Source organism: Bos grunniens, chromosome 18, assembly GCF_055505025.1.
Source record: "Bos grunniens cultivar Pamir isolate PY7600 chromosome 18, Bosgru_T2T1.0, whole genome shotgun sequence".
NCBI lineage: Eukaryota > Metazoa > Chordata > Mammalia > Artiodactyla > Bovidae > Bos > Bos grunniens.
In genome coordinates, this window is record NC_141182.1 from 55,639,976 (window position 1) to 55,664,837 (window position 24,862).

At 48.5% G+C, this 24,862-nt stretch overlaps 1 protein-coding gene and 1 long non-coding RNA gene across 5 annotated transcripts; one reads left to right on the forward strand and one right to left on the reverse strand.

Annotated features, from left to right (window-relative positions):
- Positions 1 to 567: 567 nt before the first annotated feature.
- Positions 568 to 9,392, forward strand: LOC147354182 (galactoside alpha-(1,2)-fucosyltransferase 2). 4 transcript variants are annotated; one of them, XM_086353450.1, is made up of 2 exons: positions 568 to 762; positions 7,802 to 9,392. In XM_086353450.1, the coding sequence occupies exon 2, from the start codon at positions 7,804 to 7,806 to the stop codon at positions 8,836 to 8,838; it is 1,035 nt and encodes a 344-aa protein (XP_086209576.1). In that variant the 5' UTR covers positions 568 to 762; positions 7,802 to 7,803; the 3' UTR covers positions 8,839 to 9,392. The 4 variants fall into 4 exon arrangements, with proteins under 4 accessions (XP_086209576.1, XP_086209574.1, XP_086209575.1 ...); XM_086353448.1 differs by having other exon boundaries at positions 606 to 762; positions 7,798 to 9,392; XM_086353449.1 differs by lacking the exon at positions 568 to 762 and adding an exon at positions 1,906 to 1,930 and having other exon boundaries at positions 7,798 to 9,392.
- Positions 9,393 to 23,471: 14,079 nt separating this feature from the next.
- On the reverse strand, positions 23,472 to 24,399 carry LOC147354183 (uncharacterized). Its single transcript, XR_015146243.1, has 2 exons — positions 24,262 to 24,399; positions 23,472 to 23,572 (listed from the first exon to the last, which is right to left on the reverse strand). It is a non-coding gene; the product is annotated as an uncharacterized LOC147354183 (long non-coding RNA).
- Positions 24,400 to 24,862: the final 463 nt, after the last annotated feature.

Below are 24,862 nucleotides of genomic sequence, written 5' to 3' on the forward strand. Positions count from 1 at the left end.
CATGGAAAGAGTCGGACACGACTGAGCGACTTCACTTTCACTTTTCACTTTCACGCTTTGGAGAAGGAAATGGCAATCCACTCCAGTGTTCTTGCCTGGAGAATCCCAGGGACGGGGGAGCCTGGTGGGCTGCTGTCTATGGGGTCGAACAGAGTTGGACACAACTGAAGCGACGCAGCAGCAGCAGCAGCAGCATACCAACAATTGTCAGGAATCTTTTGAAACAAGGGAAACTGAGAAGAGTTGCTACCTGCCAAGGTGTTTTCCAAGGTTCTGGCCTGCCTGGCTTCATATTCCAGCTTACCTGACTTTCTGGCCATGTGGCTTGGGCAAGTTATTTCACCTCTGTGCCTCTAGGGTTGTTCCCCGCTGTACCTTGAGAGAGAATTGCTGTGGAAGTGGGATGAGGTCGGTAGGCCAGGTAAGTGCTAATAGTTGGTTGCCAAAATAAACGAACGTAGGCCGCTGAGAGGAGAGAGCCTGGGCCCAGCAGGACCCTGTCCTCCTCCTCCAGGCTGCCTCCCGGCTGGTATCCTGCCACACCCCGGAAAAAGGGAGGGGCTCCGGCCTCACCTGTCAGGGCCACTCAGCCGCCCCGCCACCCCGCCTCCCAGAGCCTCCGGAAGGCAGGGTAGATCCTGGGCGGGGTTTTCGGCCACAGGTACTGGAAGGTTCGGGGCGATTCTGATAGAGGCGCCGACCCCGAGGGAAGGGTGTGCGCTGAGCTGCTGAGAGAGCCACTTTACCTCCAGCCACGACCAGGTGAGAGATGGAGCCGGGGAGTTCTCTCTGCCCGCAGGCGCGCGCGCGCGCACACACACACACACACACTCGAGACTTGATCCCAGGGATCCAGCGGCAAGTGGAGACTCGGGCTCTCCACTCCTTGACCTCTGATCCCCTCTGGGCTGCACCCCACCTCGGGGCCTCGGCAAGCCGGGCATCCACCCCTGACAGCCCAGGCACCCACTACCCCTGCCCCAGCACGCAGGCTGCCTGATCTTTCCGTCAGTCCCCAAGCCGGACGCCCTCCTCAGCTCCCTTCACCTCCCTTTCTGGCAGATCTGATACTTGACCCTGTAAGGTATAGTTCGGATGGAGGCAGAAAAGGAGAGATGACCTCAACGGAAGTGGGTTACCTTTATTCAGGCAAGGAGGGGTGACAGTCGGCCTAACGACCAGGCAGAGCAAGAGGGATCAGGGAGGCTTCATATTTAAAGGGAGGTTTGTGGAAGCGATAAGGGAAACGTTGGTCAGGTGGGATGTTTTGGGTATTCTTTAGTTGAGATGGTATTTGTAGTTGGGCAGGGGGTGATAAGTCCTCTGGGCAAGGGCTGTTAAGTCTCTGGCAGATGTAGGGGATGGAAGGTTTCTGAACACGGGCTGATAAGTCCCAGATAGACACAACCTGCCTGGAGCATCAGAGCGGGACCTAAAGTTCGGTTTTGTTTTCTCCGATTCAGTAAGGGTCTTTGTTGTTTTCTTTTCTAGGCCCAAAGACTCCTTCAGAGCCCCCATCCCCTCCATCACCCCTGCTCTCCCTTCCCCACCCAAGGCTACCTGCCGCTTCCCTCCCTCCCTCCTGTCACCTGTTCTCCAGGAAACAACCTGAGAATGAATGGCCAGGACGGGCCGTAGTGACTGCTCCCCCACCTCCGGGAGGCACTGAGAGCAAGACCCTGGTCGGAGACCCGGGGTTGCGGCCGCGGCCCCTCCTCCGCCCGGGAGGTGGCAATATCCCCGGCTCCCTAGCTCCATCCTGAGTCCGTGCTTCCATTCTAGGCTGGACCTAAAGTCGGGGATATCAAAGCGGTAGCCCCACATGTTTGTCTTAAGCTCTTTCCCTGCGTTGTGATCATGGGGTGAATTTCAGGGAGAGGGGTGAATTTCAGGGAGAGGTGTGAATGCGGCGAAGCTGCCCACGCCCAGGGTAGGTGTGGCTGGGCGGGCACTGAGCTGGGTACCCAAGCCGACCTGGGGGAGGGGGCGGGAAGGGGCGGGGCTTTCAGAACGGACGGAGCCGGACATGCAAATTACAGGGTGAGCTCTGGTGCGCGGACAGATGCAGGCGAGGAGGGGAGGCTGCGGCCAGACTCCCAGAGCGGAGTGGATGAGACCAGCCCTGGGACAGAGAGGCGTGAACGAGAACGAGAACGTTTAAAAGGAGTCATGGGCAGATTTTGACGAACTCACTTTTCTGAGGGACCTGGAGGCTGGATTCCCCCTGCAAAGTTGGGGCTCCTTTCAGTTCCCTATCCTATCGCAACCTCCAATGAGATGAACCCCCAGGGGTCCCCCTCTCATCCCTCTCTGAAGGGTGTGATGCAGCTGTTAGGACGGAGGGCAGATAAGGACATGTACTTCCTGACCTCAGAGGGCTGGAGGGAAAGGCAGGCTCCTCCCACTTGCCTTGGATCGGGACTTTGCTCAGGACTCCAGCTGTCAGGGTTTTCCCTGCCGGAGCGCACCCCCAGAACCCCAGGACATGGGGGAGGGGTACGGGGCGGACCTACTTTCTAGGTCTCCTCCCCTCCCCACGGCGTTTTTGTTTTTTTTTTTGGTTGCCGCTGGGTCTTCCTTGGTGCTCCTAGGCTTTCTCTAGTTGCGGTAAGCAGAGGCTACTTTTCACTGGGGCGTAAGGCTTCTCGTTGCGGTGGCTTCTCTTGTCTCGGTTCCTGGCTCCACAGCAACGTCTCAGTAGTTGTGGTGCGCAAGCTGAGTTGCACGTGGCATGTGAAGTCTTCACTGACCAGGGATCACACTCAAGTCCTCTGCACTGGCAGGTGGATTCTTAACCATTGGACCCCCAGGGAAGTCCTTAACTCTATTTTTTTTTTTTTAAATCAAACTTCAATCATGGCAAGTGAATCACAGACACACTCACTCACTCTCTGGAATAACAGCCCCCAGAGTCAGCTCCATCCATTGTGTCTGTATCTGACCAATGCAGCTACTTTGTTGGTCTCAGAATTCCCAGCCTCTGATGAAACTGATTCCTCCTCTAGGTCTGCCCTCTTCACAGTCATGTCTGACTTCTCCCAATGATGTGTGTGATCTGTGGTCTAAATGCTAGATTTGACCATGACTCCTGCACCCAACTGCGCGACTTCACTTCCACTTTTCACTTTCATGCATTGGAGAAGGAAATGGCAACCCACTCCAGTGTGGAGAATCCCAGGGACGGGGGACCCTGGTGGGCTGCCGTCTATGGGGTCGCACAGAGTCGGACACAACTGAAGCGACTTAGCAGCAGTAGCAGCACCTGCACCCAAGGGGGCTTCCCAGGTGGCCCTAGTGGTAAAGAACCCGCCTGCCAGTGCAAGAGATGCAAGAGACGTGGGTTTGATCCCTAGGTCCAGATGATCCCCTGGAGGACAGCATGGCAACCCGGTCCAGTATTCTTGCCTGGAGAATCCCATGGACAGAGGAGCCTGGCAGGCTACAGTCCATAGGACCGCAAAGAGTTGGACACGACTGAAGAGACTTACTATGCAAACACACACACAACCAATAGGAAAAGTGGAAACCCACTGGTCGCTTGCCCAGAGCCCATATGGAACAGCATGTTTTGCTTCGTATGTGATAATATAAAAAATGTACCGCATGTGTATATGTGCCAGGGACTGTTTTAATCCTCAGAGAAGTGAAGCCACTTGTCCAGAATCACAGCTAATGACTTTAGGAGCCTAAAATCAACAGCCTGCAGCTGGAGGGTGTACACCTAACCACAGAGAGATGTGGTTACTGAGTCAAGTATGTTGACTGAAGGCTTCAGGTTCAGTGACCTTATCTGGAGCTTGTGAGCAACAAGGCTGAGGCTCTCATGAGCAAAAGCTGAACTTTGAAATGAACCTTTTAAAAAAATTTATCTCATTTTTGATAGTGCTGGATCCTTGTTGCTGTACACTGGCTTTCTCTAGTTGCAGCAAGGGCAGAGGGAACTACTCTTCGCTGTGGCATGTGGCTTCTAATTGCAGTGGCTTCTCTTGTTGCAGAACATTGCCTCTAAACACCAGCTCAGTGGTTGCAGTGCATGGGCTCCACATGTGGAATCTTCCCGGACCAGGAACAGAACCTGTGTCCCCTGCATTGGTAGGTGGATTCTTATCCACTGTACCACCAGGGAAGTCCTTTGAAATGAACCTTACTCAGTAAACCCAGGCTCCCTAGTGCCTCTCTTTCAACGCAAAAGGGGCTAGAGGAGGTCGTACCACTCAGACTTCTATTTCTGGCTACGTTCAACACCTGGGGATTCCCAAAGAGCCCATACCCCCAAATTGGTTCGATTCAAATCCACGCATCTAGTTGACAAGCCTGAGTCTCTTCTGGAAAGTGAACCCTCCAGCGATCTTACTGGATTCAGAGGGTTTCAGTGACATGAATCAGAAGCAAGGCTGTGGCTTCATTAGGTCCTGTGATAACTTTTCTCAGCCATAATAAACCCAAAAGGACAAAGTCTGCATGGCTTCTGGCAGCTTCCCAGCTTCAATCAGGCCACCCCTAACTTGATTTAACCCCAACATTCTCTTCTTAGTGGCCAGTTTTAAAATATTCATTTATTTATGGCTGCACTGAATCTTGTTGCTGCGTGCAGGCTTTCTCTAGTTGCAGCGAGCGAAGACTACTCCTAGTTGAGGTGTGTGGGCTTCTCACTGCAGTGGCTTCACTTGTAGCGGGGCACAGGCTCTAGAGCTCAGGCTCAGTAGTTACGGCACACGGGCTTAGTTGCTCCTTGGCACGTGGGATCTTCCTGAACCAGGGATCAAACCCGTGTCCCCCGCATTGGCAGGAAGATTCTTATCCACCGAGCCACCAGGGGAAGCCCCCTTAATGGCCACTTGGCTCAGCAGCTGGCCCAGGAACACAAGCCCTAGACCAAATCAAATAGAAACTTCTATCTCTAAGCTACTGTGGTGCACAGCCTCCGGGATATGTTGTGGTTAAAGCTTGCCCAGGAGAAAGAGATGTACTTTAACCTGGGTGGGAACTCCACGTTCCCAGAGAAGGAAGAAGGAAGTCTTCGAAAAAGTCGAGAGAATGGAAAGCGTCCCTCCCAGGACTCTTCCCAGACACTGGCATTCCCATTCACTCAGAGTCCACACCTGCTCAAACAGTGGTCAGAACCGGATTTCCCTGGGGCAACGTGTGTTGGCCCAGCCTAGACTGCGGACGGACAAAGTCCATCAGTCTTTCTAGATGTGATCTTAGCAATGATAAGGTGTTCACTGTGAGGACATTACTTAATTACATCCTTACTGGCTCCTAGCCACAAAATGGGGAGTCAGAATCAATTCCTTTCCTTCCTCTTCTTTCCTTACAGCTGCTTTTTTAAATGCTCAGCAACCATACCTTCAAAGTCTCATCCTTTGAGGGGGGTGTCTTTGATTTGTTTGAAATAATCTCAGCCAACAGCTTAATTAACTGCTTCTCTCTACAAACCACCGAGTCAAGGTGTATGATCCAGGATGGGGAATTCTCAATGCCCTGGACCTCCTCGAATGAGGTTGCAGGAGCATGTGGCATGAGAGGATGGTCATGTCCCAGGTCTCTAGTGGGACTGGCCACCGAGGGTCTTCGGCTTTGCACGGGAAGGAATTGAAGAGCGAACCACAAAAAAGTGAAAGCAAGTTTATTCAGAGAGATACACAGTCTGTGGGCTTCCCAGGTGGCACAAGTGGTAAAGAACCCACCTGCCAATGCAGGAGACGTAAGACATGGGTTCAATCCCTGGGTTGGGAAGATCCCCTGGAGGAGGGCATGGCAACCCACTCCAGGATTCTTGCCTGGAGAATCCCTTGGACAGAGGAGACTGGCGGGCTACAGTCCATAGGGTCACAAAGAGTTGGATACGTCTGAAGCAAGTTAGCATGCACGCACACACCCTATAGGCAGAATACGGACCATCTCAGAAAGTGAGAGCCACCCAGAGATGGGTGGTTAGCTTTTACAAGCTGGGATGTTTCATAGGCTAAGAAGTGGAAAGATTATTCCAACTATCTTGGAGAAGGGAGAAAGAGTTCCAGGAACTGGGTCATTGCCCACTTTTTGACTGTATATAGTCAGTCTCAGAACTGTCATGGCACCCGTGGGTGTGTCATCTAGCATATGCTAATTATTCCAATGAGCGTAGAATGAGGCTCAAAGTCTACTGGAAGTCGAATCTTCTGCCATCTTGGACCTAATTGGTTCTCACCAGTTCTTGTTGCATCCTGTTTTTCTCAACGTCTGTGTCATTCTTCAAGGGTGTGTCCTGCCCCCTTCCCTCCTATCTCAATACCAGAGTAAGTCCCATGTATTTTCAGAAGGTCTGTCTGACGCAACCACCCTACTCCTGGAACTAACTTCTGTTGTAACCAGGGTTGAAAAGAACAGGTTGTACAGTTGTTCAAGTATTAGCAGATTTTCTAGGATTTCTTTTTTTTTTACTTTCTAATTTTTGGCTGTGCTGGGTCTTTGTTGCCGCATGCAAGATTTCTCTCGTTGCAACAAGCAGGGACTACTCTCCAGCTGTGCGTGGGCTTCTCATCGCGCTGGCTTCTCTTGTTTTGGAGCGTGGGCTCGAGAGCTTGGACTTTGGTAGTTGTGGGACACAGGCTTAGTTGCCCCACGGCATGTGGGATCTTCCTTAACCAGGGATCAAACCCATGCCCTCTGCACTGCAAGGCAGGTTCTTAACCACTGGACCACCAGGGAAGTCCTTTCTGGGATCTCTTGACCGGTAGTTGAAGTTCCTTTGAGATGCCTGCATGTCCCTTCAGCTATCTTCTGGTTACTGGCTCCCTGTGCTCCAGCCTGCATCTGATATGTCCAGCCACACCAATCCATACTCTCCCTTTCCAAACTGCCTGCTGTGGTTTCGTAGTATGAACTTTGGGTATTTGTTCCCAGTTCCTAGCCTGGCGGGCTGCAGTCCAAGGGGTCACAAAGAGTCAGACATGACTGAGCATGCACGCACACCCATGTATACTCACAGTCAATAAACATCCACATTTCAAAATACAATTTGTATATGCATAGTGTATGCATATGCTCACACATACACATGTGGTATTTGTTCACAACCACCCTCACACCACATATATAGTACATACTCAGTATGTACACAGTACAAATATCACTCAGATATTTTGAGTTTGGTACCAGGATGACAACAATAAAGCAAATATTGCAACAACATAAGTTGTTGCTTTGGTTTTGGTTCCCCAGTGCATATAAAAGTTGCATTTACCCTATACTGTAGTCTATTAGGTGTGCAATAGCTTTATGTCTTAAAAAACAAACCCAATGTACATAACTTAATTAAAAAACAGGTGATTGCTAAAATATGCTCACCATCATCTGACAATCTGGGGTTGCTGCAAACCTTCAATTTATATAAAAAAAAATACAGTAATCATGAAGCACAATAGAATCAAGTGTGCCTCTATATATACAGCCATACAATACAATGTACGTTCATATGCACACAATTTCACAGAACATAAGTACACAATGTAAAGATACCATATATACTCATGAAATGCACATGCCATGTGTGTATACATACATACAATGCATATACATGTGTAAACATGCACATGTGGGTCCAATGGAAACACAATCATGTAACACACACTCCAGAGATATACCTGCATACATGTACACGAGCACTCACACTTACGTCCATGCACACATAGAGCCAATCCACAAGCACATATTCCCCACAATGTCTGCAAACACAGCTGTGCCGCCAGCTTCATGTACAACCCCAGGGCCTCCCTCCCCCCAGCTAACCGGTTCCCTGCTCTCCCTCCCCAGACAGCCATGCTCAGCACGCAGACATTTTTCTTCTTCCCCACGGCCCCCTTCATCCTCTTTGTCTTCACGGCTTCCACCATATTTCACCTTCATCAGAGGCTAGAGAAGATGCAACCCACGTGGGAGTTAGAGGCACTGGAGCCAGCAACTATGGAGACGCCCTCGCGTCCCCAGCCGAGGCCCCAGCTCAAGGGCATGTGGACCATCAATGCCATAGGCCGCCTGGGGAACCAGATGGGGGAGTACGCCACCCTGTACGCCCTGGCCAAGATGAACGGGCGCGCCGCCTTCATCCCGCCCCAGATGCACAGCACACTGGCCCCCATCTTCCGAATCACACTCCCGGTCCTGCACGACGCCACGGCCAGGAGCGTCCCCTGGCAGAACTACCACCTGAACGACTGGATGGAGGAGCAGTACCGCCACATCCCGGGGGAGTACGTGCGCCTCACCGGCTACCCCTGCTCCTGGACCTTCTACCACCACCTCCGCGCCGAGATCCTCCAGGAGTTCACCCTGCACGCCCACGTGCGTGAGGAGGCCCAGAACTTCCTGCGGGGTCTGCGGGTGAATGGCAGTCGGCCGAGCACCTATGTGGGGGTCCACGTGCGTCGAGGGGACTACGTCCACGTTATGCCCAACGTGTGGAAGGGCGTGGTGGCTGACCGGCGATACCTAGAGCAGGCCCTGGACTGGTTCCGTGCTCGCTACAGCGCCCCCATCTTTGTGGTCTCCAGCAATGGCATGGCCTGGTGTCGGGAAAACATCAACGCCTCCCGTGGCGACGTGGTCTTTGCCGGCAATGGCAACGAGGGCTCGCCCGCCAAGGATTTTGCCTTGCTCACGCAGTGTAATCACACCATCATGACCATTGGGACATTCGGGATCTGGGCCGCCTACCTCGCAGGTGGAGAGACCATCTACCTAGCCAATTACACCCTCCCAGACTCTCCCTTCCTCAAAGTCTTTAAGCCAGAGGCAGCCTTCCTGCCAGAGTGGATTGGGATCCCTGCTGACCTGTCCCCACTCCTCAAGCACTGATGTTGGCTAGTTCTTGGCACCCCATTCTCCTTTTTGGGCTCCCCCAAGATCAGTTCTGGGGTGTGAGGAGCACATTGTTACATGTTCCAGGGGGCTTCCCTCTTGTACTGTAATGCTTCAGGCTGCAAGCGACAGAAGTCCCAACTAACTTGTTTAAATAACATATTCATGAGTCTCACACAGCATGACCAGAGACGGCGGGTCTCCGGGGTTAATTCAGCAGCTCAACAGGTCATCAGCAATCCCAGTACCATCTATCTTGTTGAGCTTCCATAATCTCTTAAATCAGCTGCCATATGCTCCTTTTGGTCCCAAGAGGGCTGCCACATACCCAGGTGTTGCACAGATATCCTTTTTCCAAGGCAGTAAAAAGAAGTTTGTTTTTATCTTATGTCCCCTTTGAAGAGTGTGGGAAACCTTCCAAATCTCCCTGCAACTGGTCCCAGGTCTCATTGACCAGAAGGGTGTCACATGCCCTCTGACGCCTTATAAGGCATGGTGAATTAGACCCTGGGTTGACTTAGCTTCAGATCAATAAATCATTGCTCCCTGCAGCTGTGGAATCAATGGGCCTCCTCTGAAGGACATTGTGGCTTGCAATAAGAAAATTGGGGTGCTCTTACCAAGGAAGAAGGAAGGAATGTCTGCAGGGTGCAAAACAGGGAAGCCTTGAATAATTGTACAGGTTGGTCACTGCATAAAGGCATTTGGCCAAGGAGGCAAGGGGGGCTTGCATAGAGCCGATGGTCTGCTCTCCAAGCCATGTGTCCCTGGGACTGTGTCCATCCAGCAGGCTCTCTTTTTTCTAGAAGTTAGTCTTCTCAGAGTGGGGACCTTTTGTCCAATTTTCATAAGAGAGCTGTATTGGCTAGTAGTTGGAATCCAAGCCCACATGCCCCATCTCTGCAGCCCTGACTTCTAGCACATACCACGACTATTGCTAAGAACTCATAGACCAGTGTGGCTCAATGAACTTGACAAGAGTCCATTCATCCTTTTAGTAAATGCCTGTCATTGATGAACCCAACAGGATCCCTGCTCTCAAGGGCTGTGTTGACAAAACATGATGGCTTAAAGTGACAGCAGTTAATTCTTTCCCGCTGGTCAGTGGATCAGCTGGGTAAGTCTCTGCTGCATGCAATGCTGGCTGAGGTCTCTTATGAAGCTGCATTTCTATGGTGCTCATTCGGAGTATCCTGCAGGACAGGATAGCTCAGACTCCCTCACAACATGGCTTTCAAGTTGTTTGCCGACACATTTGCTATGGAAGTCTTCAGGTATCCTCATCATGTAGAAAGTAGAGCTATCTGAAGCTGCCATGCTGTGAGGAAGTCCAAACACAATGGGAGGCCCCACAGAGATGCTCCGATTAACAGTCATAGCTGAGCCGAGCTTCATCCCAGCCCAGACATCAGAAATGTGAATGTAGAAGCCTCCAGTTGTTCCAGTCAACCTCACATTTCTGGCAAGCCAGCTCAGTCTCCTGACAACATGTTGCAGAGTCAGGCCATATCTGAATTCCTGAATCACAGATTCTATGAGTATAGTAATACTCTGATTGTATGCCAGTGAAGTGTTGGGATGATCTGTTGGGCAGTCATAAGTAACTGAGTAACAAACTAAATAGATTATTCTCTGTATTTGCAAAATCTTTTATGACTTGGCATGAAATAGGCCAACATGAACTTCTCCACCTGACTTGAGATCCCACATGCAAAGGTCCTGTGGCAGAGGGGAGTCTAGTGAAATGAGACTGGTGTGACTGGAGTACATGGAGACAGATATAAATGGAGAAGTTAGCAGGGTGGGACTGAAATGCCTTATGGACCAGGATAATAAGGACTCTGGGTTTTATTCTAAGACCAATGGGAAGCCATCAAAGGGCTTTCATTAGAGGCATGATATGATCTGATTTGGGGCTTCCCAGGTGCCTTAGTGGTAAAAGAATCCACTTGCCAATCCAGGAATAGCAGGAGATGCAGGTTCAATTCCTGGGTCAGGAAAATCCTCTAAAGGAGGAAATGGCAACCCATTCCAGTATTCTTGCCTGGAGAATCCCATGGACAGAGGAGCCTGGCAGGTTACAGTCCAGAGGGTCACAAAGAGTTGGACAGGACTGAACACACACACACACGCAAGTATATAATCTGATTTGCTGTGTGGACGTATCTGTCTTCTATGTGGAGGTAAGACTGTAGGGGCAAGGGTGGAGAAAAAGAGACCAGTCAGAAGGTTACTGTACCATTCCCAGCACCCTTTGATAGTGGAGCAAGGAGGTAATGGTGACATAGAAGTTTCATTTCAAGACTCCTAGTGTCTCTCTGCCACAGTTTGACATTCCTGAAAATGACGATCCAATAGCTCAATCGGATGGATATTTGAGTCAGGCATCTGCCGTGAGTCAATTACCTGAGGCCATGGGGAGGGGATCACCTAATACCAACATGGCCACTGTGTTCATAAGGGGGTTGGTTCAAGAAAAGGTAATGAAAGAATACCCTAAGAACTGGGAATATGCTCCAAAAATGAATACATAGGGAAGAAAAGGTTTGCCACTCACATTTCAATGATGAAGCAAGTTATGTAGTCATACCCAATTTCAAAGAGATGTTGAGAAAAGATTAATCAGTGGATCTAAGAAAGAAATGAAAAAGTGTATTCAAGACAAATTTGAGGATTATCCCAGGTAGCTCTAGTGGTAAAGAACCTACCTGCTAATGCAGGAGACAGAAGAGACGAGGGTTTGATCCCTGGGTCGGGAAGATCCCCTGGAGGAGGGCATGGCAACCCACTCCAGTATTCTTGCCTGGAGAATCCCATGGACAGAGGAGCCTGGTGGGCTACAGTCCACAGAGCCAGACATGACTGAAGTGATTTAGTACTTAACCCAAGAAGAGCATCTCAGAAAAGTGTGAGAACTGTTCCATTGGTTAGAAATCAATAGTTATATAAGATGTTTTGGGTTTTTTTTTTTTTTTTTTGAGTCAGTGGATTGTACACCAAATGACATGTTATTGACAGTTTACATAATCCAGATCTAAAAGTCATCCTGGGTCATCCAGGGTCACGTGACCCCTTATAAGCTCAAGAAGGAATGTTATCTTTCAAGGAGTTGTCTCGATGTTGCTGGGAGAACAGGGCCCTTCATGGTTGAGCAGGTATTCCTGCCCATGGGGAAGGTTTGGTCGATGGGTAGTAGACACATGATGCACAGTGTGGGGAGAGGGGAGGTCAAAGGGCAGAGAAGCATTTTTATGTTTAAATTTTTCTTGTCTTGCCATAAAGCATGTGTTTTATATCGCCAGAGGGTGAGCTAGAGCAACCTGCCCACGTGCCTCAGGTTCGTGCACAGCTCTAATAGACGACTACCTCACATCCCCTTGCAGGCCCGTGTGGTCTCTCTGGGTGGTGCTCTTGGGACCGGTTTCTTGTGGCTTGGTACCCATGGAATGGAAGGCCACACTACTTTACTCAGCTGATAAGTTTCTTGGTAATTCTATTGAAGGAGTCCCCTTTCAAATTTCCAGCCTTATTTTATACAGCTTGAGTGGGTGGTGATCACTAGACCAGGGTTTGCTATTTAAAAAAAATAAATGCAACATTCATTTATTAATTTAGCATTCTCTATTTTCTTCATGGACATCTAAAAATGAATTTGGGGAGTCATATTTTACATGCTTCTAAATTAAAGTGCATCACAGTGGGTCATAGTTTCCAAAAACGGCCATGACGTCGCCCTCTGCATTTCAGCTGCCCCCAAAGCCTTCCCCTGCCTGTCCCCACCTCAGTAAATGGCACTGTCTGTTTACTTCAACCAAACACTTAAACTTACTCTGGATTTTTTTCTTTCACAGGTAATCGAACAGCAAGTTGTCAGCTTTCCCTTGAAAATGTACCCTGAATCTGATCTTTTTTTTCTTAATCATCACCATTCCATCCTGGTGGAAGTCACCACCATCTCCACCTGGACATGTGTACAAGTCTCTCTAAAAACAAGCTAAACAGGGACTTCCCTGGTAGTCCAGTGGTTAAGATTCTGGCGCTTTCAAAAAAAAAAAAAAGATATATTTTCATGTTTGCAATATCCACATTTCACAAGGCTTACATGCAGAGTATGTAAACAGTGCCTATAAGTCAGTAAGAAAAAGACAATTACTTCATTAGAAAACATGGGCCAAAAAAAAAAGAGGGTTTGAAAACGGTGATTAACAAGTGTCAGCACATGAAGATGTGTGTTCAAGTGGCTTATTTTCCTTCCACCTCAGTTACCGTCCCGAGGTCTGCCCTCAACTGCTTCATTTTACATTTCATCCTCTCCAGCCCATAGCCTGCTCCGCTCACCTCAGATCCTGGAGGGTGACTGTATGGGGCAGGATATTAGGATGGGAGGTATTTCTCCTGGGATGATTCCTCACTGCTACATCTTCTATCATTACCTAGGAAATTATTCTGACCCCCAAAATTCTACATTTCTGCTTTTTAACCCACTCAGTTTGCGGTACTTTGCTACAGCAACCCTGCTGCTAAGTCGCTTCAGTCGTGTCCGACTCTGTGCGACCCCATAGACTGAAGCCCACCAGGCTCTCCCGTCCCTGGGATTCTCCAGGCAAGAACACTGGAGTGGGTTGCCATTTCCTTCTCCAATGCAGGAAAGTGAAAAGGGAAAGGGAACTCGCTCAGTCGTGTCCGCCTCTTAGTGACCCCATGGACTGTAGCCTAGCAGGCTCCCTACAGCAACCCTAGGAGACTAATTCAGTATGGTGCTGGAGAAGACTCTTGAGAGTCCCTTGGACTGCAAGGAGATCAAACCAGTCAGTCCTAAAGGAAATCAACCCTGAATACTCATTCAAAGGAGTGGTGCTGAAACTCCAAAACGTTGGCTACTTGATTTGAAGTGCTGACTCATTGGAAAAGACCCTGATGCTGGGAAAGATTGAGGGCAGGAGGAGAAGGGGGTGACAGAGGATGAGATGGTTGGATGGCATCACCGACTCAATGGACATGAGTTTGAGCAAACTCTGGGAGATGGTAAAGGACAGGGAAGTCTGGTGTGCTGCAGCCCATGGGGGTGGCAAAGAGTTGGACTCGACTTGGCGACTGAACAAGATACGAGGGGAGAGAGTTGTTTCTGATGGTTTTATGGAGTTTCTTCAGTTAACCAAGCTTGGTTAAAAGGTTGGTTGTGCCCTATCTGTTCAATTTAATTATGTTCTTGGTTATGGGGTGTTCTTTTCTAAGAATTAGCATTCCCTGGGGGTTCTATCCATGGCTCATTTTTCTCCCTGGGTGATTTCATAGTTTCATAGCTATATTTTGATGACTCTCACATTTTTATTTTAGGGCCAGAAACATTCCTTTAGACCAAAAAAAAAAAAAAAAAAAAACACTTTAATAATAGAATTACTTTAAAAATTCCAGGGAATTCCCTGGGTGTCTGCTGGTTAAGACTCTACACTTTCACTGCAGAGGGCATGGGTTCGATCTCTTGTCAAGGAACTAAAACCCCACATATGCCTCACAGCACAGCCAAAGGGGAAAAAAAAGAAAAATTCCAAAAGCAGAGAGTGCTGAGAAAAGGAGGCTCTACCAGATGTTAAAGACTAACGTCACGCCTCAATAAATAAAACAGTGTGATCCCAGTGCATGGAAAACAGATGAAAGGAACTGCTTGGAAAGGTCAGAGATGGATAGAAATCCACTGGGGAATTTAATGCAGGTTGAGAATAGCATTACAAATTAGTGATTGAAGAATGGCTTCTTAACAAACAATGGTGACACATCTAGAGGAGAAAAAGCAAGCTCATAAAAAGAAAACTTAAAAAATAGAAAATTTAAAAACCCAAGTATAAAATGGAAAAAGATCATGTGTCATTTTGTATTCAAATATGGAATCATATGAACTTGAGCAACTTGCTGTTCTTTATAAATCTGCTATGTAAAGGGGGCTTCCCTGGGGGCTCCGTGGTAAAAGAATCTGCTTGTCAGTCCAGGAGTGGAAGGAGATGTGGGTTCTATCCCTGGGTTGGGAAGATCCCTTGGAGAAGGAAACGGCAACCTGCTCCAGTATTGTTGCCTGGAAAATCCCACGGACAGAGAAGCCTGGCGGGTTACAGTCCATGGGGTCGCCAAGAGTCGGGCACAACTGAGCGACTGAACGCACGTTTTTCCAGTGTGTGGAAGCAGCGCTCTTCCAGTTCCTTTGGTACTTGCAGAAAATTCTGTTGTATTCATCAACTGTGGCACATCCATACTCTAACTGAAGGTTTTAAGGGTGTTTGTTGTTTTTTGCTTTTACAAATAATGCTGGGGAGAATATCCTTGTCATTTGCCATTTTTGGCTGTAGTGTGAAAAATCTTTATGCATGCGTACTAATACTTCTTTTTAAGGATATATTATTAGAATTGAAATTTCTAGGTCGTGGAGTATGCATTTAAAATCAATTGTGCTGCATAACTTGTGGGAAAAAAAAAGTTCTGTCCCAGCCCATTCTCCCACAGTCTTGCCAAAGTTGAACATTACTATCTTTTAAATCTTTCTCTGATTTTTTTTTGCCTGTGCTGAATATTTGCTTTGCAGCTCAGAGGCTTTCTTTAGTTGCTGTCCAAGGGCTCTAGAGCATGTGGTCTCAGGGCAAGCACGAAAGTTGTTGCAGCATGCAAGCTCTCTAGTTGTGGCAGGGCTGCTTAGCTGCCCAGCAGCAGGAGGGATCCTAGTTCGTTGATCAGGGATGAAACCCACATTCTCTGTATTGGAAGGCGGATTCTTAATCACAGGACCACTAGGGGAGTCCCTCTTCAGTTTCTTTGGCAGGGATGGGGGGCGGGGCATGGAAATGGCATCTTTTTCGATTATATTTCTTTTTGAGTAAGATCTCTTTTAGTCTTTTTATCACTTCTCCTGAGCTTTGAAGTCAGTCTACTAAGCCAGAGTCTCAGATTCTCAAACTCGAAAGGCCAAGGTGAATTCAGTAATTCTTCATTTTGCTCCCCTTAAGCTATTTCTCTTTCGAATCTTTTCTCATCAGCCACACCAAGCCCTCTGCGTCAACCCAACCCTGGGTTTTAATTCTTTCCTTTTCTTTATTTGCCACCTTCTGTCAGTTACAAAGTCCTGATGGTTATTTTTTTAATTCTGACATCGTACATGTCAAACATTCATAAAATGTACAGTTTAAAGAATAACAGAGCAGAAACCTCTATCCAGATTAAGGCCAGATGTTTCCAGGGACCCCACGACCACTCTCAGGTTCGATGATTTGCTGGAATGACTCACAGGACTCAGCAAAGCCACTGGACTCACGTTTGTGTTTTATTACCATGAAAAGATGGGGCTTTCCAGATGGTGCTGCTGCTGCTGCTGCTAAGTCACTTCAGTCGTGTCCGACTCTGTGCGACCCCATAAACTGAAGCCCACCAGGCTCTCCCGTCCCTGGGATTCTTCAGGCAAGAATACTGGAGTGGGTTGCCATTTCCTTCCCCAATGCAGGAAAGTGAAAAGGGAAAGGGTCGTGTCCAACTCTTAGTGACCCCATGGACTACAGCCTACCAGGCTCCTCCATCCATGGGATTTTCCAGACAAGTGTACAGGAGTGGGGTGCCATTGCCTTCTCCTCCAGATGGTGCTAGTTAGTGGTAAAGAACCCTCCTGCCAGTGCAGGAGACACAGGAGATGCGGGTTTGATTCCTTGGCCAGGAAGATTCCCCTGGAGAAGGGCCCGGCAACCCACTCCAGTATTCTTCCCTGAAGAATCCCATGGAGAGAGGAGTCTGGCAGGCTATAGTCTATGGGGTCTCAAAGAATTGTGCATGGCAAGTGACCTTGCATGCATGCATGCACAGTGAAAAGATACAAATTAAAATCAGCAGAGGCAAAAGGGACACAGAGTAGAGTTCAAGAGAGATCAGGTGGAAGCTTCCAGGGGTCTCTCCTAGTGGTGTCATATGAACAGCACTTAATTCTTCTGGCAACCATGTGTGACAACACAGTGCTAAGTATTGCCAAACAGAGAAGCTCCTGCAAGCCTTGTTGTCCAGGATTTTTACTGTGGGTCCGTCACGTAGGAATGTCTGGATGCCCTTGTAACTGACCTCAGCTACTCAGTCTCCCAGCACCACCAGAAGTCAAGCTGATACAGTGCAGTCCAAGCCCCCAAGTAAACAAAGACACTCTTATCAGGTAGGACAAGCCAAGGGCTTTGAGGTTATGTGCCAGGAGCCAGTCATGGGTCAGTCCTCTCTTTGGAATACACGGGGTTTGAGCATCCCAAGACTGCTGAGTTCACCCTTTAATGCACACCTGGGATGCTATCAGAAAACCTCTCTCCCCTACTGCAGCTAACGGTGACTCTCAGTTTTGCTGGCATATTTCTATCTTTCTTTATCCTTTTACCATCTCTAGATGGGTCTGTAAACACAATCATTTTGTTCTACTTGGTTTGTTTGGTTTGTTTTTTTGGCTGTGCCACTTGGCATGTGAGCCCCCTGCATTGGCAGTATGGAGTCTTAACCACTGGACCACCAGGGAAGCCCCTGCCTTGGTCTTTATTTCCCAGTTTTAGTGAAACACAGTTCATGGACAGTAATAGTCACTCACTTGATAGCAGCATTGTTCATTATAGCCAAAAAGTAAAAACAACCGAAATGTCCATCAACTCCTGAAGGAATAAACAAAATGCAGTGGGTCCTTAAAATGGCATATTATTCATCCATAAAAAGGAGCGAAATTCTGTGGCCAAAAGTGGGGGTCTGGCTGCTTACTGCTCAAAGGCTAAGAGGCAAAGTTTGTGGCAAGGAAAGTCGGCGTTGTTTTGGATGCTGGTAACTGGGGGCAGGGAGGGTGGGCTTCTGTTCAGAGGCGGACCCCCGCCACCACCCGCTCCACCACGCCCTGACAATCAGCGGGAAAGAGGTTTCATAGACCGAAGGAGGAGGCTACGTGCAGAAATGTCACAGACAGCTCCGATAGTCATCTTGAAATTGGTCATGTGGTGATATGATCAGCGTCATCCTGATTGTTTTAAATACAGTTAATCTTCAGGTACAGGGTCCGTTTTTTCCCATTTCCTTGAGGCCAGTTCTCAGAATTGTAGCAGCTCATGTCCTGGCTACCGTCTGGTCATCGTTTAGTTAATTTCTTCAACCCCGTGGAGATTTCAATATCTACTATTATCTATTACGTAGCCCTTGAAGAGGAACTAAGCGTCCTTGACTCTGCTTACTAAATTGTTGTTTTTTCATCCTGTTGGACTGCTTTTCTTTGCTTCTGCATTTTCTCCCTTCTCTGATTAAATTAATTCTTTGACTAAAGTTTTTCCACAGACAAAAGGCAAGCAGAAGACGTGATGGGGAAGAACCATGGGATCCTGCTCTGTTTCAGTACTGTACATGCTAAAACATACGCTAGCCTTGGAAACATTATGCTGAGTGAAAGAAGCTGAACACATGGACCACTAACGATTCCATGCATATGAAATGTCCAGAACAGGCAAACCCAGAGAGACAAAAAGTAGATTAGGAGTTGCCTAGGGGGAGGAGGCTTCCCCTGTGGCTCAGACGGTAAAGAACCTGCCTGCAATGCAGAAGATCCAGGTTCGATCCCTGGATCGGGAGGATCCCCTGGAGGAGGGCACGGCTACCCACTCCATTGTTCTTGCCTGGAGAATTCCATGGACAGAGGAGCCTAGTGGGCTGCAGTCCATGGGATCCCAAAGAGTCAGACACAACTGAGTGACTAACTTCACACACACACACACACACACACACACACACACACACACACACAGTGGGGGAAGTTTGCGAGGAAATGGGCAGTGACTGGTAACGGGTATATGGTTTTCTTTGTGGGGATGACAACGTTCTGATATTGATTGTGATGCTGGATCGGCAACTCTGTGAGTATCCTAAAAAACAACCACTGATCTGCTTCTGTTACCAATCCAGACTTTGGTCTGCTTGCTCATGTGCAGTAAAGCCAATCTGCTGACACTGGGTTGTGGCGAAGCAAAGCACAGCATTTACTGCAGGCGCCAAGCAAGGAGTCCAGGCAGCTGGTGCTTAAAAGACCCAAACTTCCCCGTGGCTTTTAGGGGAAGATTTTTAAAGATAGGAGCAGAAGGGTGGTTGTGGGGTATGTAATCAGCTCTTGGACATTCTGATTGGTTGGTGGTCAGGTCATCAGAAGTCAACATCATCAGCCTTCTGGTTCCAACCAGTCTGGGGTCTGCAAACTTGTGGGCAGCATATAATTAACGCCTTTCACCTGGTGGGAGTTTCAGTATCTGCAAAACGGCTCAAAGGATGACTCAGAATATTATGTACAGCCCTTGAGGAGGAACTAAAGGTCTTTGACTTAAAACAAATTATTTGTTTTTTGGCTATACTAGATATTTGTTGCTGTGTGTGGGCTTTCTCTAGTTGTGAGTGGGGGCTATTCATTGCAGTGGGCAGGCTTCTGGTTGCAGAGCATCGTCTCTGGGGCTTCAGTAGTGGAAGCACATGGGCTCAGTCGTTGTGGCGGACAGGGCTAGTTGCCGTGGCATGTGGGATCCTCTTGGCCCAGGGATGGAACCTGTGTCCTCTGCATTGGCAGGCGGATTAACTACTGGACCACCAGGGAAGTCCAACAATTACTGACACTTAATGAGCATTTAAAAGACGCTTACTCCTTGAAAGGAAAGTTATGACCAACCTAGATAGCATATTCAAAAGCAGAGACATTACTTTGCCAACAAAGGTCTGTCTAGTTAAGGCTATGGTTTTTCCAGTGGTCATGTGTGGATGTGAGAGTTGGACTGTGAAGAAGGCTGAGCGCCGAAGAATTGATGCTTTTGAACTGTGGTGTTGGAGAAGACTCTTGAGAGTCCCTTGGACTCCAAGGATATCCAACCAGTCCATTCTAAATGAGATCAGCCCTGGGTGTTCTTTGGAAGAAATGATGCTGAAGCTGAAACTCCAGTACTTTGGCCACCTCATGCAAAGAGTTGAATCATTGGAAAAGACTCTGATGCTGGGAGGGATTGGGGGCAGGAGGAAAAGGGGATGACAGAGGATGAGATGGCTGGATGGCATCATCGACTCAATGGACGTGAGTCTGAGTGAACTCCGGGAGTTGGTGATGGACAGGGAGGCCTGGCGTGCTGCGATTCATGGGGTCGCGAAGAGTCAGATACGACTGAGCGACTGAACTGAACTGAACTGTATGCCAGCATTGTTCTAAGCACTTTACACAAGTTAACTTGGTTATTCCTCACACCAACCCCACAAAGTACTATTGCCTTTGTTCCCATTATATGGATGAAGGAACTGAGGCACCGAGAGTTTGAATGGCTTACTCTAGGCCATGAAGTTAGTGATGGAGAGATAAGTCCACTCGGGTGGATTTGACCCCAGAGATGAGACTCTCAGCCACCCTGGCACCTGCCACCGTGTCAACACACTCCTGGGTGTTTCCCAGAGAAAGTCTCCCACGGGTCCCCAAGGGGCTGTGCTTGATGATGACGATGAGGGAGAGGAGGATGAGTGATGGAGATGGTGAGGGTGAGGATGACGGTCTTGGGTGGTTGGGGGAGCTGGGAGCTGGGGGGTGGCCACCACCGGTACAACAGAAAGAAAAAATAAGGTGGAGGTAAAAGTCAGACTAGAAGTCAGCATTGGAAGCAGCCAACTAGATATGTGGTAACAGAGAAGGAAGGGAAAAAGAGACAGGGAAGAAGGGGTGGGGTGGAAAGAGAAGAGGAAGAATTTTTTTTTTTTTTAAAGGAATTCTCTGGTGGTCTTGTGGTTAGGACTCTGGGCTTTCAAGGCCAAGGGAGTGGGTCTAATCCCTGATTAGGCAACTATGATCCCACAAGCTGCACCACCAGAAGAAAAGAAAGAAGAAAGAGAGAGAAATACATACCTATATATATGTATATTTTTCTCCAGTCTACCCAATGAATATGAATGTACCCTTCTGGGGAATATGTCTGTAAGCTAAATTGGTAATTTGGGTAGTTTGTCAAACATTGGGCTTCTCTGGTGGCTCAGATGGTAAAGAATCTTCCTGCAATGCAGGAGATCTGGGTTTGATCCCTGGGTTGAGAAGATCCCCTGGAGAAGGGAATGGCTACCCCAAATATATTCTTGGTCTTTTTCACCTTTCCATTGAGATCATGGAAAGGCAGGTGGGAGACCCCCTCCCCCATATGACCTCATCCTCCCTCCAGCTCCTCCCCCACAGGTCCAGCCCTCATTTTTCCCGCCCCCTCGGGGGAGGCCTAGCACTCTCTTCAGGGGCAGGAAGAAGCAGCTAAAACTGTTGGGGGAGGTATACTGACTGAAACCATCCACACTGGGCAGGCACCATAGTAACCATCTGGTGAGTTATTTTATGACAGGCGGTCCTGGTAAGGAACACGGAACTAATAAACCACCGCCAACCAGAAGAGTTCAGGAGAGGTGAAAAGGAAACACCATGTGTACTACCGCCTGCCAGAATCCTTCTTGCTGACATCCATCTTGGCTGCGCCACCAGGAAGGACTCTATGAGTCGGAATGATCAGCCAATATCACCCAGAGACAAATCCCATCACCATAAAACTCTGAGACTGCGAGTCACGTAGCAGAGCAGTTCTCACCCTTTCCAATAAAATCTCTTGCTTTGTCAACACAAATTGTCCATGTGTTTCCTTGGACAATTCATTTCTCGGTATTAGACAAGAGCCCACTCTTGAGCCCTGGAAGGGGTCCCCCTTCCTGCAACAAAACTTCTGGAGAAGGGCTGGGGGACAGGCAGAGGAGAAGACAGGACCCAAGCCCGTCCCTCTGGTTCTGGATTCACACCTGCACACCCCACCCATTCCTGGGTCTGTCTGTCCCATCTCCACCTTCCAGACAGTTGCTTAGCTAGCTGCCCCTCAGATCAGATCAGTCGCTCAGTCGTGTCCGACTCTTTGCGACCCCGTGAATCGCAGCACGCCAGGCCTCCCTGACCATCACCAACTCCCGGAGTTCAGTGAGATTCACGTCCATCGAGTCAGTGATGCCATCCAGCCATCTCATCCTCTGTCATCCCCTTCTCCTCTTGCCCCCAATCCCTCCCAACATCAGTCTTTTCCAATGAGTCAACTCTTCGAATGAGGTGGCCAAAGTACTGGAGTTTCAGCTTCAGCATCATTCCTTCCAAAGAAATCCCAGGGCTGATCTCCTTCAGAATGGACTGGTTGGATCTCCTTGGAGTCCAAGGGACTCTCAAGAGTCTTCTCCAACACCACAGTTCAAAAGCATCAATTCTTCGGCGCTCAGCTTTCTTCACAGTCCAACTCTCACATCCATACATGATGACCACAGGAAAAACCATAGCCTTAACTAGACGAACCTTTGTTGGCAAAGTGATGTCTCTGCTTTTGAATATGCTATCTAGGTTCATCATAACTTTCCTTCCAAGGAGTAAGCGTCTTTTAATTTCATGGCTGCAGTCACCATCTGCAGTGATTTTAGCCTCGGCTCTTCTCTGGGACTGCACACACTTTGAGGCTCTCAGCCCAATGCCGCCCTCCTCTGGACGTAGGAGAGATGGGGACAGAGTGAAGAGGACCCGGGGTCAGGCAGAGGTGGGAACAGAGGCACAGAAGTGTCAGAAGGGAAGCAAACAAAGGAAGACACCTTCCCCAGGGCTGACTCTATCCCTTTCCCAGCAACGTTCAGCCTGACATAAAGGATCCTGCGAGAACCAGCCGCCACCCACCTCTCTAGTCCCAGATTCTGCCATAGCACGGACATCCACTTTTTATTCCAGGAACCCTGACCTCACATGTTTCCCCAGGTAACAGCACCCTTCACACCTTCAAGCCTTTGTGTGTTCTTCACCCTCAACAAGGATGCTTCTTCCAAGGCATTCCTGACTATCTCCTCCTCAATCCTCTGAGTCTTAGCAAAAAATGTTTCCTTTGACCACCCTGTCCCATCCCCCTGTAAATTCTGGTACTTTCTAGGATTCATGCCCCTCCTATCCCATTGCCATGAAAATACTTATCACCCTGCATTGGGATTCTCTCTTTTCAAATGTCTGAGCTTCACCAGAGCAGAGATTGAGGCTCTTTGATTTTTCAACCCTGAGGGCACAGGCTGTGAATTTATGAATCCAATTTAAAACCCTACTCCAACACCTCCTGTCTGTGTGATACTGGGCAGGTCACTCCCCTTCTCCGATCTTTAATTATTTCCTCTGGAAAGTGAGGGTGACAAATTCCACCTGGTTTGGAAGACACCAAAGATTCCCTTTCCCTCATGGTAATGAGCATTTGTTCCCTTCCATTTTTATCTTGAATCTTCGACATTCACTGGAGTTTACACACTTTGAGGCACTAGAATTGTTGATCAGCAACTAGAAATGGTGGTTAACATTTATCAGTGCATGTCACTTGCCAGGTCTGGTTTGTGGACAGTCTCCGTGAACTCTCTCAGTCACACTGGGCTGTAGGAACGAATAAAGAAACTTACACGACAGTGACAAGGGAAGTCACGACTCTAGGCACTGTAACACATAACCAATCCGCAGCACATTCTCACTTGTAGTGGACATCGTTGTTGGCCTGCCCAGGTTCCCTCAGATTCTTCTTACCAGTTCTGTGTACCCAGCACTCAGCCTCTGAGTGTTTTATGCATTAATCTTGCCTTTTTATTTTCTGTATTTCTGGAGCTTTGACATCTGGGGCTTTGCTGATGGAGGGACTGCCCTCCCAGGGCTGGCCAATTCCTGGAGGTAAGAAAGGACTCACACCTAAGCATGCCATTCACATGCAAACCAACCAACCCAGAGCCTGTACCTCAAACCACTTCCTGTATGAATCTCTATTAGTTCAGGCCACTATTCATCTGCCCCTCCAAGGCCAAGTTCCAGGTAACTGGGGACAACTCTTACACCCCAGAGCCTGCTGACATTATTCAAACTAGACAATCCTGAGCTTACAGATCCTCGGCACATCTGTTATTTCCTAAGGAAACCACAATAAAGTCTCTCGGGTCCAAGTTTCTCCTCTTCCTCTCTACCTCCTGACTGACCCTGGTGCTTCTCCATATAGCCCTGTGTAGCTTGGCTTTGCCCCCTGCCTTCGGGACCTGTGAAAATAAAAAACTGTTTTTTGTTTGTTTGTCTGGCAATTGTCTCCTGATCTATTGGCCTCACCGTACCTGAATAATAATAAAACCTATATTTTAAAACAGCTTGCTGCTAACAGCTTACCCTGCAACTTTGTTTCCAGGACTGCTGGTGGGCTCAAGGTGCCTGGGAGTTTATTTCTTGCCCCCTTCTTGTGACCTGTGGCCCACGATTGCCTTAGAGGCATATAGTGGCAAGTCTCCAAAGATAGCCCCCAATGACCATGCCCCTGAAATTCATACATTTATGTAGTTATATCATATTAAGCCTGGCCTGCCCCGACTTACATTAAGGAGTAGAATGTAGTGGAAGCGACACTGTGCCAGTTCCAAGTTTAGTCTTTAAAAAATTGGAAGTTTCTGCTCCTTCCCCGAGGAATGCTCACTTTGGGGAGCCCTGAGCTACCAAGTAAGGGGTCCAGCTACCTGTTGGAGAAAGAAACCACATGGAGAGGGAGAGCAGTGAGGCTACATAGAGAATGCAAGAAGTCCAGGTATCCCATTGTCCAGTAGAGTCATGCCTCCTAGCCATCCCTACCAAGGGGCTAGATGCAGCTGAGTGCGCCATCTCGGATATTATAGCCCAACTGGGCCCTAAGATGACTGTGGCTTTAGTTGATGCTGTATGGCGTCAAAGAACCATGTCACTGAGCCCAGTCAATCCATGAAATTGTGAATAATTACAGGCTAGTCCTAGGTGGCACTAGTGATAAAGAACCCACCTGCCAATGCAGGAGACATAAGAGAAGCAGTGTCCATCCCTGGGTCAGGAAGATCCCTTGGAGAAGGAAATGGCTGCCCACTCTAGTATTCTTGCCTGGAAAACCCCTTGGACAGAGGAACCTGGTGGGCCACAGGCCATGGAGTCACAAAGAGCTGGACAAGACTG

What these genes read in the sequence shown, in the direction of transcription:
- LOC147354182 (XM_086353447.1), top strand. Translation starts at nt 3,847, where the DNA reads ATGAACCTTTTAAAAAAATTTATCTCATTTTTGATAGTGCTGGATCCT. An exon ending in AACCTGTGTCCCCTGCATTG is followed by an intron (nt 4,093 to 7,797) that starts GTAGGTGGATTC and finishes CTCCCTCCCCAG; the next exon opens with ACAGCCATGCTCAGCACGCA.